Source organism: Glycine max, chromosome 13 (assembly GCF_000004515.6).
Source record: "Glycine max cultivar Williams 82 chromosome 13, Glycine_max_v4.0, whole genome shotgun sequence".
NCBI lineage: Eukaryota > Viridiplantae > Streptophyta > Magnoliopsida > Fabales > Fabaceae > Glycine > Glycine max.
Genome location: NC_038249.2, coordinates 13,517,592 through 13,531,801, shown reverse-complemented (window position 1 = coordinate 13,531,801; position 14,210 = coordinate 13,517,592). Strand labels below are relative to the sequence as shown.

The window sequence follows — 14,210 nt, the reverse complement described above, 5'->3', positions numbered from 1 at the left end:
AAAAATTTATCCAAAAAAAAAAAAACAAATCGAGAAAAAAATGTAATCTTATCCTCTTCCTAATCACAATGATCTTTTCCAATTTCTTAATTTCTTTTTTTAGTTGATCTTATTATTGCACTTCACGTCTATCCAATTCATTCAATATTTATATTTATAAGTAACAACAAAAAAATGACATTAAAAAAAGTGAAGGGCGGCTACTGGTATATAAACCTAAATGTTACACATAAAGTCCTCGTGTCGAAGTGCTGGCAACAGCAATGAATTGCCAAAGTCTTGTACCAAAACTGAAAGCAACATCCAATATATATATATATATATATATATATATATATATATATATATATATATATATATGAGATTCATATCCATATAATAAGGAATTGTAAGAAACAGACATGTTATAGATCATGTCATGATATTGTTGTAACTTTATTATAGTTTTCTTCTTCTATAACATATCGAAATCATTGACTTATTGGCATAGTAATAATTTTTTTATTATGATGTAAGACATATTTGATGATTTTATTGGCATAGTAATAGTAGCAATAATAATAACAACCAAATCAGCAGTGTTGTCATGTTCAATAACCAAATCCATTCTATTCATCACTTCTGCTATGAATCCACCACAAGAGATTGGTCAAAGAGTTTCCACCATCAAAACCTTTCAGGTTTCTTATCTTCTGCAGTGCACTTTCATTGTCATAAACCCCTTCAAGGGCATACACAAACCCCTTCCATCCTTCACCAACACCACCCTCCCTATCCAAAGCAGGCAAAGTCCACTCCACAAGCTCCTTTACAAAGTCAACATTGGAGAAAATGGCTTCAGAAATAGGAGCCAATGGTAAGAGCTGAATGCCAAGCCTACACTCTTTCCACTCAGCAGGAGCAAACCAAAGTCCAGTGTCCCTCTTGTTAGACCATAGAACACCCATCACCCTATTCTCTTGTGTAAACTCTTTCTCATACAAAGTACCTCCCTCTTTCACATGCCACCACATTTTAGTCCCTTCAATTTCCAATGCTGTGAGTGTTGATCCAAGTGCAACAAGAGGTACATCACCATATGCTAATCCCATCAAAGCAGCAGAATAATATGCACTCACAGCCTCACTTGTGCTCTCTTGATTCCTTCCATCTGTGAACTCAGTTAACCCTCCAGCCCAAGAGTGAAGCACATAAGGGTCAAAACACCTCAAACGTGTGTAATTGGAGTTTAATTTTGTGTCCAAGTTCAAGAAGTCTTGCACTATAGAATAGGCTTGAGGCTTGTACTTCCTACCCCATGCTGGATCAAGCTTAGTGAGCACCGCAATTCCATAAATGAAGTACCCCAAATGATAGTGGTGATCATTGTAAATTCCAAATCCAAAATCACCACCAGCATCAGTGGACCCCTTTTGGGTAATAATGCCACCCCATTTTTCATCATGTAGGAATCCATTCCCACTAAAAGTTCCCTCCAACCATGGCTCAATGGTTTCTTTCAAAAAATTCCTAACCTTTGGAATCACATCAGGGTAGTTCAACTCCTCAGCAATCAATACCAACCTTGCAGCCCTTGCAATCAACTTCCCATAAAAATATGACTCTGTTGTAGTTATTGATGATGAATCTAGGCTCTCAACATCTTTAGAAAGGGCTGAGACAATCTCATCATGGGATTCTTCTTTGATTCCCTTGATTGAATGCCATGTTACAAACAAAGGATCTGTTTTCAAAACCCATGAATCCCCGACAACACCAACAAGATCCCCATCAATGCTTTTATACTTTAAATCTTCAAGAATTTTGACATCATTGTCTCCATTACGAAGAAGCTGAACATGGAGAGGGTGAGCCAAGAGTAGCAAATCCCCTGAATCTTTCTTCTCCCAGTTATATTCCACACAGAAAGGTTCTCTGAACACAGCTTTACCTGACACGGGGTAACAAGAACTATACTTGTCAAGAACAGCCTCGTGTTTCGAATCCGAATCCGGCAACAAAGCTATCCGGATTATGCCAGAAAATGCATTAGAAGTTATCTCAGAAAGGGTGTGGTTCAACTTGATGGGGGAGGTAGCATAAAGAAGCCATGTTTGACCATTGTTGAACTGAAAGGTGTACTTGGTGTTGGAGTCATTTGAAGAGAATGAGAGAATGGAATGGATGGTGGTAATTGAAAGAGGAGTTGGTTGAGTCACAGACACAGTCAAATAGGGGCTTCCCCTAACAAGGAAGAAGCTCAGATTGGAAGAAGGGAAATCCAAGGTGACACTGAGATCACTGTAGGAGGAGATAAGGTGTTTACCAGGGGGACCTTGTTTGGGACCTTGTGGGGCTGAAATGGTAAGATCAGGATTGAAGACTTGGAATATGACAGCTGAACTGGCTTGGCGAGAAGGGTATGAGAGAGAGAGGGAAGAGTTGGAGGATTTGATGAGGTAAGGATGAATGTATTCTTGTTGGTCACCATTTTTTAGGACAAAGTTTTGGAAGAAAGAGTTTGTGGGGAGTGGACTTGAGAGAAGGTTTGAGGAGAAGAATTTGGAGGGATCAGGAAGAACAGTGGATTGTGTTTGAGGGAAGATGTAAGATGTATTGGTTTGGATGTTAACCATTGTTGCTGAAGGTGGTTTAATTCGAGTTTGATTATGGTGAACAATGGTTGAATGGTGATGTTGAAGGTGGTGAATGGTGATCATAAATATATATGGGTTTTTGAGTGTTTGAGGGGCTTGTGATGAATGTACTTGTTTCTTAGAGTTTATTGTTTTCATTATTGGCGGCTACTCTATCTACAACTTGGTTAGTTATTATAATGTTATAAGTAGGATAGTGGGGTTTGTGTTCTGGAGTTTTGGGGATGCTTGTTGGGTAGTTTACCATAATTTATTGATTTGGTGAACTGGATTTCAGCACAAGTTGAGGCTAAAGTTGAGTTGGTCAGTTGTGATGAGACTAGAGAGTACTAAATGATTCTAATGAATGATGGAAGGGTGTGAGTAAAGAAGATTGAATGATTGATTAAAGGGAAGGGAAACTTAAGGTGCGTGAATGTGACCATGTCCAGAAACAAAACCTAAGTTTCTCAATGGGAACGGACCAAATTCAGACCCAAAAATGAAAAATTAGTACTCCACATAAAAACAAAGTTATGTGTACACAATTGGAAGATCTGAACAAGAAGATAAACACGAGTCAGTCAACACACATATGAATCATATTCTATGGAGGTTTTGCTTGCAAAGTCAAAATCCATAGTTCGTTAATTAATTAGCTATAATGTTTGTTGTTCTTTGAAGATGCCTTGACGAAATTTTTACCCATATCCACTCTGTAATAGGTTACTTATCTTTGTACCATTATGTAGAAATTCTTGTATACTTTTTATGAGCAGAAGTTAAAATAATGAAAATAAAAATGAAAGTAGTAATGTAAATGAAATTAAATCAACAGAGAATATAACAAAAACAGAAGGCGACAGAGCCGCACAGAATAGATATGAAAAGAAACTTTGAGTTTATTCAAATCGAAAGGAAAAACTTACAAAGATTTCTGAAGAGTTAGTTTCTTCCTTCTTTTATATATATAAAAAAATTAAAAGTTAAAATAATCAAGTGGGTTTTATAACGGAAAACACGCAGTTGCATGCTTTTACGAAACCGGCTTCGTATTAAACAATATTATTCTTAAATAAATTTTGAAAATAAATATACTTAATAAATCAATTAATAATCAATCAAACATTATTAACGTAGTGAAATATATCTAATTAAAGCCATCAACTATTCAATATATCAATTTCAATAAAATATAACAAACATAAAATTAATATTTAATGGTATATTTATATTTGATATTATCTTTTTTTTCTAACTAGATACATTAAAATATTTTTTAATTTTTTTATAGGGAAAAATATTTTTCATTATATTAGCATACAAATAATTGTTTTTGAAACTTGAAGTTTTTAAACTAAACTTATTAAGGTAAATAAAACAAACAATAAGAGATAAATAAAAATGTAAATCTAGGTTTATCGATTAAAAAACACAATTTGATTAGAAAAATTGAATTTACAAAATACAAAATTACTAATTTTGAATTCATAATCCTATAAATTATATTTTTTTTTCTAGAGACCTATAAAATAAAAGATAAAACATAACTTTGATTGTGTCTCTTACATACCATAATCCTATAAAATATACTTGTAATTGAATATTTTTCACATTTCTACTCTGATCAACAAAAAATATATCATATCAATTTGTACATTTTTTATATATATCATATAAAATTCGGAAAAATAGAATAAATATAAAAGAATCGGTTGCTTTGATCTATTGGTATGTATCCTTCGACAAGGACAAAACGAGTACAAAATTTTATCATCAACGGAGATCAGGAATAAAGACAGGAACATGGACCGGGATGACGAACTACATACTCATTTTCATCATATCCCGTTGTCATGTCTATTCACGGCCATCACTTATATATTTTTTAGTTTTAAATAACTACAAATTTGGATAAGATTAAAATAACTTTTAATCTTTTAATTATTTTATTTTAATTTTATGGAGTGGAGACGGGAGAAAATATATCTATTCCCAACTTATTCTTTATTGTTATGCCTATTCATAATCATTACTGATATATTTCTTGATTGTAAATAACTATTTAGACAAGTTTAAAATACCTCTTAGTCTTTTTTTTTAGTTTTAGGTTTATTTTCTAAATTTAAAAATACTTTAATCCATGTCATTTTTAGATCAATTTTTCATATAATATTATAATGTTAATGATAAACAAAATAATCTATCTCATTTGTCTTTCAGTTGTTGGTTGCCAATATTACTAAATTTAAACTCCATATATGATTACTTCTATTTTGTAGGGTATCATGTTTACGTTCTTACTAACCACAACATAAATATTAATTCATTTAAATATTGATTTCTTTAACAACGATGATCTTAATAAATTAAATATATTATTTATTTATTTATAAAACATACAAAAAGAATTGAACGACTCGTGCGAAGGTACGAATATCGTGCTAGTGTACCCTAAAGTCACTTTTCTAGATCATAATTCATTTATGTACTACAGTAAGATAATAATTCCTTAACCGCGTAAAGTTCCTTAGATTTTGTCCTCCCCTTCTCACTTGGACACGTCACTCTTCACAAATTCTAACTGCACATCATTAAGCCATCCCTTCCTTGCACTTTCCTATTGAGAAACCTCCCTGTTTTCTTTCTTGACATGTTCAAATTCACATAACTTGCTGCCCCAACATACCCTATTCCTTAACCTTCAATCAAACCATTCAATCCTTCATAAACACCCTGCGTACCAATCTCATTCAATTTTGCCCATTCCAAAAACCACACCCTTCTTCCACATCCTATGAAAAACCCAATCCAATAAAACCATTGTATTTGTCAAACCCTCCAACAACTCTCACCCAACATTCCAAAATCCAAACCCCACCACCCAATTTAATGCTATAATCATACTTTTTATTGCTTAACGGACTCTGCTAACCAAAATCATATCAAAACCTCTCAAGACCTGAATTGCTTACAATCAAGTTTCACACATATCACTCTATACAGTCATGATCTGATGTTACAACTTTTTTCTTATACTTTATTAATTTTGTAAAAATTAAAAGAATAAAATTAAGCTTCCAAATATTGACCCTATAACAGTCTTCTACGTAGTTAAAATTATTTTTTTTAACAATAATATAATCATACTAACATAGTTTTAGTCAACAACCTAGAAAATGTTGAAAAAACTTAGACGCAAGGTTAGCACAGCTCTCACAAGTGGTTTCAAAAAAGGCTCCAAACCCGATAAAAACACAACCTTCAAAATCAAAACCCCATCACCACCACGATCACCTTCAACCCCATTGCCACCACTTCTATCACCACCACGAAGATTAACAATGTCTCACACCAGAAAGCACTCTCCTTTTCTGTTCCCAAATGTTGATTCCACTGTTGTCCCTGACCCCTCCAATTTCTTCTCCCCAAACCTTCTCTCAAATCCACTCCCCACAAACTCCTTCTTCCAAAACTTTGTCCTAAAAAACGGTGACCAACCTGAATACATTCACCCTTACCTCATCAAATCCTCAAACTTTTCTCTCTCCCTCTCATACCCATCTCGCTTCTTCAACTCCTCCTTCATCTACCAAGTCTTCAACCCTGATCTCACCATCTCTTCCTCTCAAAAATCCCACCTTTCCCATTTGAACCACACCATCTCTTCCCACAATGATCTCAGTGTTACATTGGATATCCCTTCTTCCAATTTGAGGTTTTTCCTTGTTAGGGGAAGCCCCTTTTTGACCCTCTCTGTGACTCAACCAACCCCTCTTTCCATCACCACAATCCATGCAATTCTCTCTTTTTCCTCCAGCGAGTCACTCACCAAACACACTTTTCACCTCAATAATGGCCAGACTTGGTTTTTGTATGCTTCTTCACCGATTAGGTTGAGTCATGGACTCTCTGAGATCACTTCTGATGTCTTTTCTGGCATAATTAGGATTGCCCTGTTGCCTGATTCTGATTGGAAGCATGAGGCTGTGCTTGACAGGTTCAGTTCTTGTTACCCTGTGAGCGGTGAGGCTGTGTTTGCAAGACCATTTTGTGTGGAGTATAAGTGGGAGAAGAGAGGGTGGGGTGATTTGTTGATGTTGGCACACCCTCTCCATCTTCAGCTTTTGGCTGATAGTGGTTGTGAAGATGTTAGTGTTTTGAGTGATTTTAAATATGGGAGCATTGATGGGGAGCTTATTGGGGTTGTTGGGGATTCTTGGCTCTTGAAAACTGATCCTGTTTCTGTGACTTGGCATTCTGTTAGAGGTGTGAGGGAAGAATCCCGGGATGAGGTTGTTTCGGCGCTTGTGAATGATGTTGAGGGGCTGAATTCGTCGGCAATAGCGACGAATTCGTCGTATTTTTTTGGGAAATTGATTGCAAGGGCTGCAAGGTTGGCTTTGATAGCTGAGGAGGTGTGTTTTCTTGATGTGATTCCCAAGGTTAGGAAGTATTTGAAGGAAACCATTGAGCCGTGGCTGGAGGGGACTTTTAATGGGAATGGATTTCTGTATGATAGGAAATGGGGTGGCATTGTCACCAAACAAGGATCTACTGATGCTGGTGCTGATTTTGGGTTTGGAATTTACAATGATCACCATTATCATTTGGGGTACTTCCTTTATGGAATTGCAGTGCTTGTTAAGATTGATCCAGTGTGGGGTTGGAAGTATAAGCCTCAAGCCTATTCACTAATGGCAGATTTTATGACCTTGAGCAGAAGATCGAACTCAAATTACACAAGACTAAGGTGTTTTGACCTTTATAAATTGCACTCATGGGCTGGAGGGTTAACTGAGTTTGGAGATGGAAGAAATCAGGAGAGTACTAGTGAAGCTGTTAATGCATATTATGCTGCTGCCTTGATGGGTCTGGCTTATGGTGACACGCATCTTGTTGCTATTGGATCAACACTCACAGCATTGGAAATTCATGCAGCTCAAATGTGGTGGCATGTGAAAGAGGAAGATAATCAGTATGATGAAGAATTTGGAAAAGAGAACAAGGTAGTTGGTGTTCTTTGGGCTAATAAGAGGGACAGTGGACTATGGTTTGCACCTCCTGAGTGGAGAGAATGTAGGCTTGGCATTCAACTCTTACCGATACTGCCTATCTCTGAGGTCTTGTTTTCCAATGTTGATTTTGTGAAGGAGCTTGTGGAGTGGACATTGCCTGCTTTGAATAGGGAAGGTGTTGGAGAAGGATGGAAGGGGTTTGTCTATGCTCTGCAGGGTATTTATGACAATGAAGGTGCAATGCAGAAGATAAGAAGCTTAAATGGATTTGATGATGGAAACTCATTGACTAATCTCTTGTGGTGGATTCACAGCAGATCTGATGACGAGGAATTTGGTCATGGAAAACACTGCTGGTTTGGTCATTACTGCCACTAGGTATTGTTAATGATTTCGGGTATTTAAAAAGAAATTATGATAGTTTCTTGCACTGTACAAAAATAAATTTCTGTATATATCTGATGTCTGTTTCTTACAATTTTTATTCAGTAAAATGTGTGTTGTGGACTTAAGAATTTGTTCTCTGTTAACCCTCACTGTGTTACGAGGACATCATGGTTTAAGCTCTTTAGCTAGCATCTGGCCTTTACTTTTCCATTGTGTGTTTTTTTGCATTTCCATTTTGAAGAGTAGAGGCAGCTGTTAGCTGATGAATACCCTCTATAGTCTAAAAGCATTAAGTACAATTAAGGAAGCACTAAATGAGTATTGACTAAAACTGCTGCAAGCCCTTGATTTAGGGGAGATCAAAATTGACTTATTTTGGTATATCATGTTATTTTGTTTTTCTTTTTTTGAAATATCAGTGTATTTGACAGCAAGGTACAATATTTCTGAAACTTTGGTTTTTAACTGTGCCGAATGACGTTGTGTGATCCATGTAGCCAAACTCACCTAGTGAGATATGGCTTTGTTGTTTTTGTAGTGCATTTGACAGCAGGTGAAACTAAAGAGGTTTTTGATGATGTAAACTCATAGACTTGTGCAATCTCTTAACAGTGTCAAGGTGACAAGAAAATAACAATCTGTGTTTTCAACTGACTCTCATTTTCTCTTGTTCCCTTCATTTTCTTTTTATGGTCAATTTGGAAGGAATAGTTAATTAAAAGATCTTAACTAAAAACCTGGAAAGTTTCTCATTAATATCTGAACTTTTCTTTTTGGATACAACATTAACATCTTAAATCATCCAACTCAACTGTTTTAGTAGCCAACAGCGATCTTGTTTTGTGCCATGAGGCATTAGATAAAACTTCAAAAAGTTTGAAACTCTGGCTCATGATGGTGCAATCTGTGACAAAGCATTGAAAAGAATTAGTCTCAATAATTAGTTGGTATATCACAAAAACACCAAATTCCTTTTCAACCGTTGTAGCTTCCCTTGTTATTTTGATGCCTCATGGTATATCTTAGGTATATTTTTAATTGTGTGCTTTGGAAGAAACATTTATTCCTAACTAGTAAATTAGTCGATTGGATTAATTAGAGGATTTTTGTTTGATCTGCTATGAATGAGTCTGAATAGGTGTGATAGAAACATTACAGATTTAGAGTCATTGCCATGAAATGAAAGAAAATGCTGCTCATTCTGTTCTGCAACCATGAAGATTTGAACGCCGGAAGGAAAGTAATGTTTGTTTTCAATAAGAGAACTTAATTTGTTTGTAAATTCCCCATGCCACCAACCTATTCCTTTTATTTTTTCTTCATTATCTGTGTAATCTTGTATTTGGAAATGCTAGATAATGTTCCTATCTTTTGAAACAAAATTGTAATGTTATTTGCAAACCATTTTTCATTATATCATTCTAACACATCCGGCTTTTTAATTTGTAATTAATTATAATTTTGATTGTTATTCTAAAGCTTTGGTTTTACATAGAGTTGAATGACATCATGTGATCCATATAGTCATCTTATCTTGTGGAATAAAGGCTTTCTTGTCATTGTAAACTTTTGATTGTTATACGTCAAACTCCTTTCCAACCTGGTCTCTGCATCATTCAAACTGGTTCTTAGATGTGAAATTATTCTAAATTCAGCATTATTATACGTAGGGACCAAAATTAAAAACGTCTAAGGATCAAAATTCTGCTCTGTACGGGCTAAATAGAAAACAGTTATATATATAAGGTTTGATTTGAAAACTTCTATTGGGAATCACTGAAAATAAGTCATGTATATATAGGGATTAATAATTGAATAAACATGTATGATAAAACAAGTAAAATACATATTCCAATATACTAGGTCATAGGTATTTTTCATAAAGACAATCATGTTTGAATCGGATAAGATCATTATGAATATTATAGTCCTTTCAAGTTGTGTTAAATACTTTGAAGGAGAGTTTTGTTCGTCCATCATAGTCTTATCGAGTTGAATAAGATTATTTTTTTCTGAATAATATTTCTGATCTATACTTAAAAAAACTTTAGTTTGCAAATAGCAAAATTTCTTGCCCAAATTTTAGTAATTAGGTGACTAACAATATGTAGATATCTTGGTCAATAGAGGTTTGAGTTTGAAGAGATTTTAATCAGATTATCCGTTTTAAGTTTTTAGTCTTATCTAACCCGTGTTCCTTTAATTATTCTTCTAGCATTCTTCCTTTAATTGACTAACCGTTGTTCCCTTAACTATCCAATTTTAGTCTGAAGTTTATTGAGCTCATTATCAGTTTATTGCAAAATTTGAAATAATCGTATCGGTACAACTTTTTATACAATGTTTTGTGCAATAGAAGAGAAACATTGTGGAATAAGATAATCGATCTGACGGAAAGATGTTAAAAGAAAAAAAAATGTTATAGAAAAGTGATGAAACTTTTTGTTTTTTGATTTAATAACTCTTCTTAGTCGGGAATGACATTGTAGGATGATGAAGAAAAAACAACTTTGAAACCAATTTATCTCTTGGGAACATAGAAGATGAATAACTTTATTGTATAGGAAAATATATCTCTCAAACTCACGTTTCAAAAACAAAATTGTATCAACATTTCTTAAGAATTTTGAAATAATTATAGGACTCATTTTTAAGTTCTGAAATTTTTGCATGCACCATTAGAGAAAATTTGATGAAATTCTTAATTTTATGTCACATTGTAGGACCTACCAAAAGTGAGTGAAACAACTCCATTAAGATGCTAAAATTAACTTGTACATAAAATTTAATAAGAATGACTTTTCTATAGGGGAATAAATTATTGTTTGAACAAGTTACGGAAAAGATGCAAGGTACAATATCAAATGCCAAACAACCTCGTCATGCCATCTCTTCCTTGCACATTCAACAATGAAACCTTAAAGTAGCTTGCAGTGATCCTTACCCCTTTTTCCCCACCCAAGCCAACGAAAGGCATCATTTCTTCTTCTTGACATTTTTCTGTTTCTATAGCATAATGTACACTCATAACATCCCTTCATTTTCTTTTAACAATTCCTTTCTTCAAACATTTTCAAATTCCTTACTTTTCTTTTCAGCTTCAGTTTTCTCTGTTATATAAAGCACAGTAACTCCAACCCTTTCTATTTCCATCCAACTAACTTAACGTCCATTACATCCACATCCAAATCTAAATCCAAACTCACCATGTTTAAGAAACTTGGAAAAAAGATTGAAAGAGAAATTAAAAGACCCTTCAGAAATCGACATCGACCACGACCATCATCTCCACCTCCATCTCAATGTCCGCCTTCACCTCCTCCTCCACCACTTCCTCCATCTACATCTCCACCACCACCACCGCCCCCACCACCACCGCCCCCACCACCGCCATCACCTCCTCCTCTTCCCAAGCAACCAAGTGCTCCTTTTCTCTTCCCTCAAACTCACTCCATAGTTCTCCCTGATCCTTCTACTTTCTTTTCTCCAAACCTTCTCTCTTCTCCACTCCCTACAAACTCTTTCTTCCAAAACTATGTTCTCCAAAATGGAGACTCACCTGAGTACATTCACCCTTACCTCATCAAATCCTCAAATTCCTTCCTTTCCCTCTCTTACCCTTCTATCACCTTCAACTCTTCTTTCATAACGCAGGTTTTCAACCCTGATATCACTATCGCTTCCTCGGAGTGCAAAACCACCCCAGGCTCAAACACAAAGCATGTGATCTCTTCCTTCAGTGATCTCAGTGTCACTTTGGATATTCCCTCTTCAAACCTCAGGTTCTTTCTTGTTAGGGGATGCCCTTTTGTTACAGGATCAGTGACTTGTCCCACACCACTTTTCATCACCACCACGCATTCCATTCTTTCACTCTCATCCAATAAATCCCTCACCAAACACACCTTGCAGCTCAACAATGGCCAAACATGGCTCATTCACACTTCCTCCCCTATCAGTTTAAACCACAACCTTTCTGAGATTAATTTTGCTGACTTTTCTGGCATAATTAGGATAGCAGTGTTGCCTGACTCTGACCCAAAGTATGAGGTAATCCTCAATAGGTTCAGCTCCTGTTATCCTGTGTCTGGAGATGCAGAATTCACAAAGCCATTCTGTGTGGAGTATAAATGGGAAAAGAAAGGGTGGGGGGAGTTGTTAATGCTAGCTCACCCTCTTCACCTTCAGCTTTTGAATGATAGTGATTATGGTGTGACTGTGCTACATGATTTAAAATATAGAAGCATTGATGGGGAGCTTGTTGGTGTTGTTGGAGACTCATGGCTATTGAAAGCTGATCCGGTTTCGGTTACTTGGCATTCCACAAGAGGTATCAAAGATGAATTCCATGAGGAGATTTTTTCAGCGCTTTCTGAAGATGTGGATGGTTTGAATCCCTTGGGAGTAACTACAACATCGTGTTATTTTTATGGGAAGATTATAGCAAGGGCAGCTAGGTTGGCATTAATAGCTGAGGAGGTGGCTTTTCTTGATGCCATGACAGAGATTAAAAAGTTCTTGAAGGAGTCTATTGAGCCATGGTTGGACGGAACTTTTAGTGGAAATGGTTTTCTCTATGATGGGAAATGGGGTGGAATTGTTACTAAACATGGGTCTAAAGATTCAGGTGCAGATTTTGGGTTTGGTGTTTATAATGATCATCATTACAATTTGGGGTACTTCCTTTATGGAATTGCAGTGCTTGCAAAGATTGATCCAGCTTGGGGAAGGAAGTACAAGCCTGAAGCCTATTCGCTTGTGGCAGATTTCATGAATTTGGGAAGAAGATCAAACTCTAACTACACGCGTTTGAGGTGTTTTGATCTCTATAAATTGCACTCTTGGGCCGGAGGGTTAACTGAATTTGCAGATGGAAGAAATCAGGAGAGTACTAGTGAAGCTGTGAATGCATATTATTCTGCAGCATTGATGGGTTTGGCATATGGTGACACTCAACTTATTGCCACTGGATCAACACTTGCAGCATTGGAAATTCATGCAGCTCAAATGTGGTGGCATGTGAGAGAGGGACATAAATTGTATGAGGAAGATTTTACCAAAGAGAACAAGGTTGTAAGTGTTCTTTGGGCTAACAAGAGAGATAGTGGACTATGGTTTGCTCCTGCTCAGTGGAGAGAGTGTAGGCTTGGTATTCATGTTTTACCATTGTCTCCTATTACTGAGGCGTTGTTCTCAGATGTTGGTTATGTAAAGGAGCTTGTGGAGTGGACATTGCCCAATTTGAATAGGAAAGGTGTTGGAGAAGGGTGGAAGGGGTTTATCTATGCCATGGAAGGAACTTATGATAAAGAAAGTGCATTGCAAAAGGTAAGAAGCTTGAAAGTTTTTGATGATGGGAACTCAATGACTAATCTGTTGTGGTGGATTCACACCAGGGGTGATGTGGAGGAGGAACTTGTTCATGGAAAACAATGTTGGTTTGGCCATTACTGCCACTAAACATTGTTAACTATAAACTATCTCAAGATGTTAAGAAGGTGAAAATATATGGCAGGCTAATGCTAAAATCTTGCCCCGGCACCTATATGTTAGTGTGATAAGTATGTAGCTTATTAATCAGTGGATAAATTTATAATTAGTATCATTGTAAAGATAGTGTTAAAGGAGATATTTGTTAGTGTGTTTAGTATGCAACATATTAATCTTATATACAATATAAAGATGTGTTTTGAAGAGTTATATAACCACTTCATCCAAAGTCTTAAGACTGTTGTCTTTAAACGAATGAAGCCACCTCTTAGCTTCTCTAGATAATGAGAATGAAAATAAGCTCAATCGAATTGCATCTTCAGGCACACCAACCAATCAAATAGTATTGCATATTTCAATGTAAGTGGCCAGGTGTGCGTATGGGTCTTCATTTGGTAGACCACAAATAGTATTGCATATTTCAATGTAGATCTCGAGCCCACCATCATCAATGAAGTTTGATGCGCAATTGAACAACTCTTCCACCCTGAACAACTCATCTCCGACAAAGAAGATGTCGCCAACAACTTCGTTGGAGACCACGTCACTGGTTCATCACACCTTCTCACACTCACATTCTTACTCTATTTTCAATTTCACTTTCTCTAACCTGATTTTCATTTCCATTTTCCTAATTTCTTTCTAGCCAGAATTAAGATTATTGCATTAAAAAGGGGGAAAGCAAGTCCAACCTTGGTTC

The 14,210-nt window shown here is 36.0% G+C and overlaps 3 protein-coding genes across 3 annotated transcripts; 2 read left to right on the top strand and 1 right to left on the bottom strand.

Moving 5' to 3' along the window:
• Positions 1 to 389: 389 nt before the first annotated feature.
• LOC100776030 (probable endo-1,3(4)-beta-glucanase ARB_01444) lies at positions 390 to 2,767 on the bottom strand. The gene has a single exon (NM_001425271.1). It carries the CDS (start codon positions 2,697 to 2,699, stop codon positions 609 to 611), a length of 2,091 nt encoding a protein of 696 aa, NP_001412200.1. The 5' UTR covers positions 2,700 to 2,767; the 3' UTR covers positions 390 to 608.
• Positions 2,768 to 5,370: 2,603 nt separating this feature from the next.
• On the top strand, positions 5,371 to 8,145 carry LOC100779224 (probable endo-1,3(4)-beta-glucanase ARB_01444). Its single transcript, XM_003541208.5, has one exon. It carries the CDS (start codon positions 5,795 to 5,797, stop codon positions 8,009 to 8,011), a length of 2,217 nt encoding a protein of 738 aa, XP_003541256.2. The 5' UTR covers positions 5,371 to 5,794; the 3' UTR covers positions 8,012 to 8,145.
• A 2,212-nt stretch (positions 8,146 to 10,357) lies between these two features.
• On the top strand, positions 10,358 to 13,695 carry LOC100816319 (probable endo-1,3(4)-beta-glucanase ARB_01444). The gene has a single exon (XM_014765366.3). It carries the CDS (start codon positions 11,228 to 11,230, stop codon positions 13,478 to 13,480), a length of 2,253 nt encoding a protein of 750 aa, XP_014620852.2. The 5' UTR covers positions 10,358 to 11,227; the 3' UTR covers positions 13,481 to 13,695.
• The last annotated feature ends 515 nt before the right edge of the window (positions 13,696 to 14,210 follow it).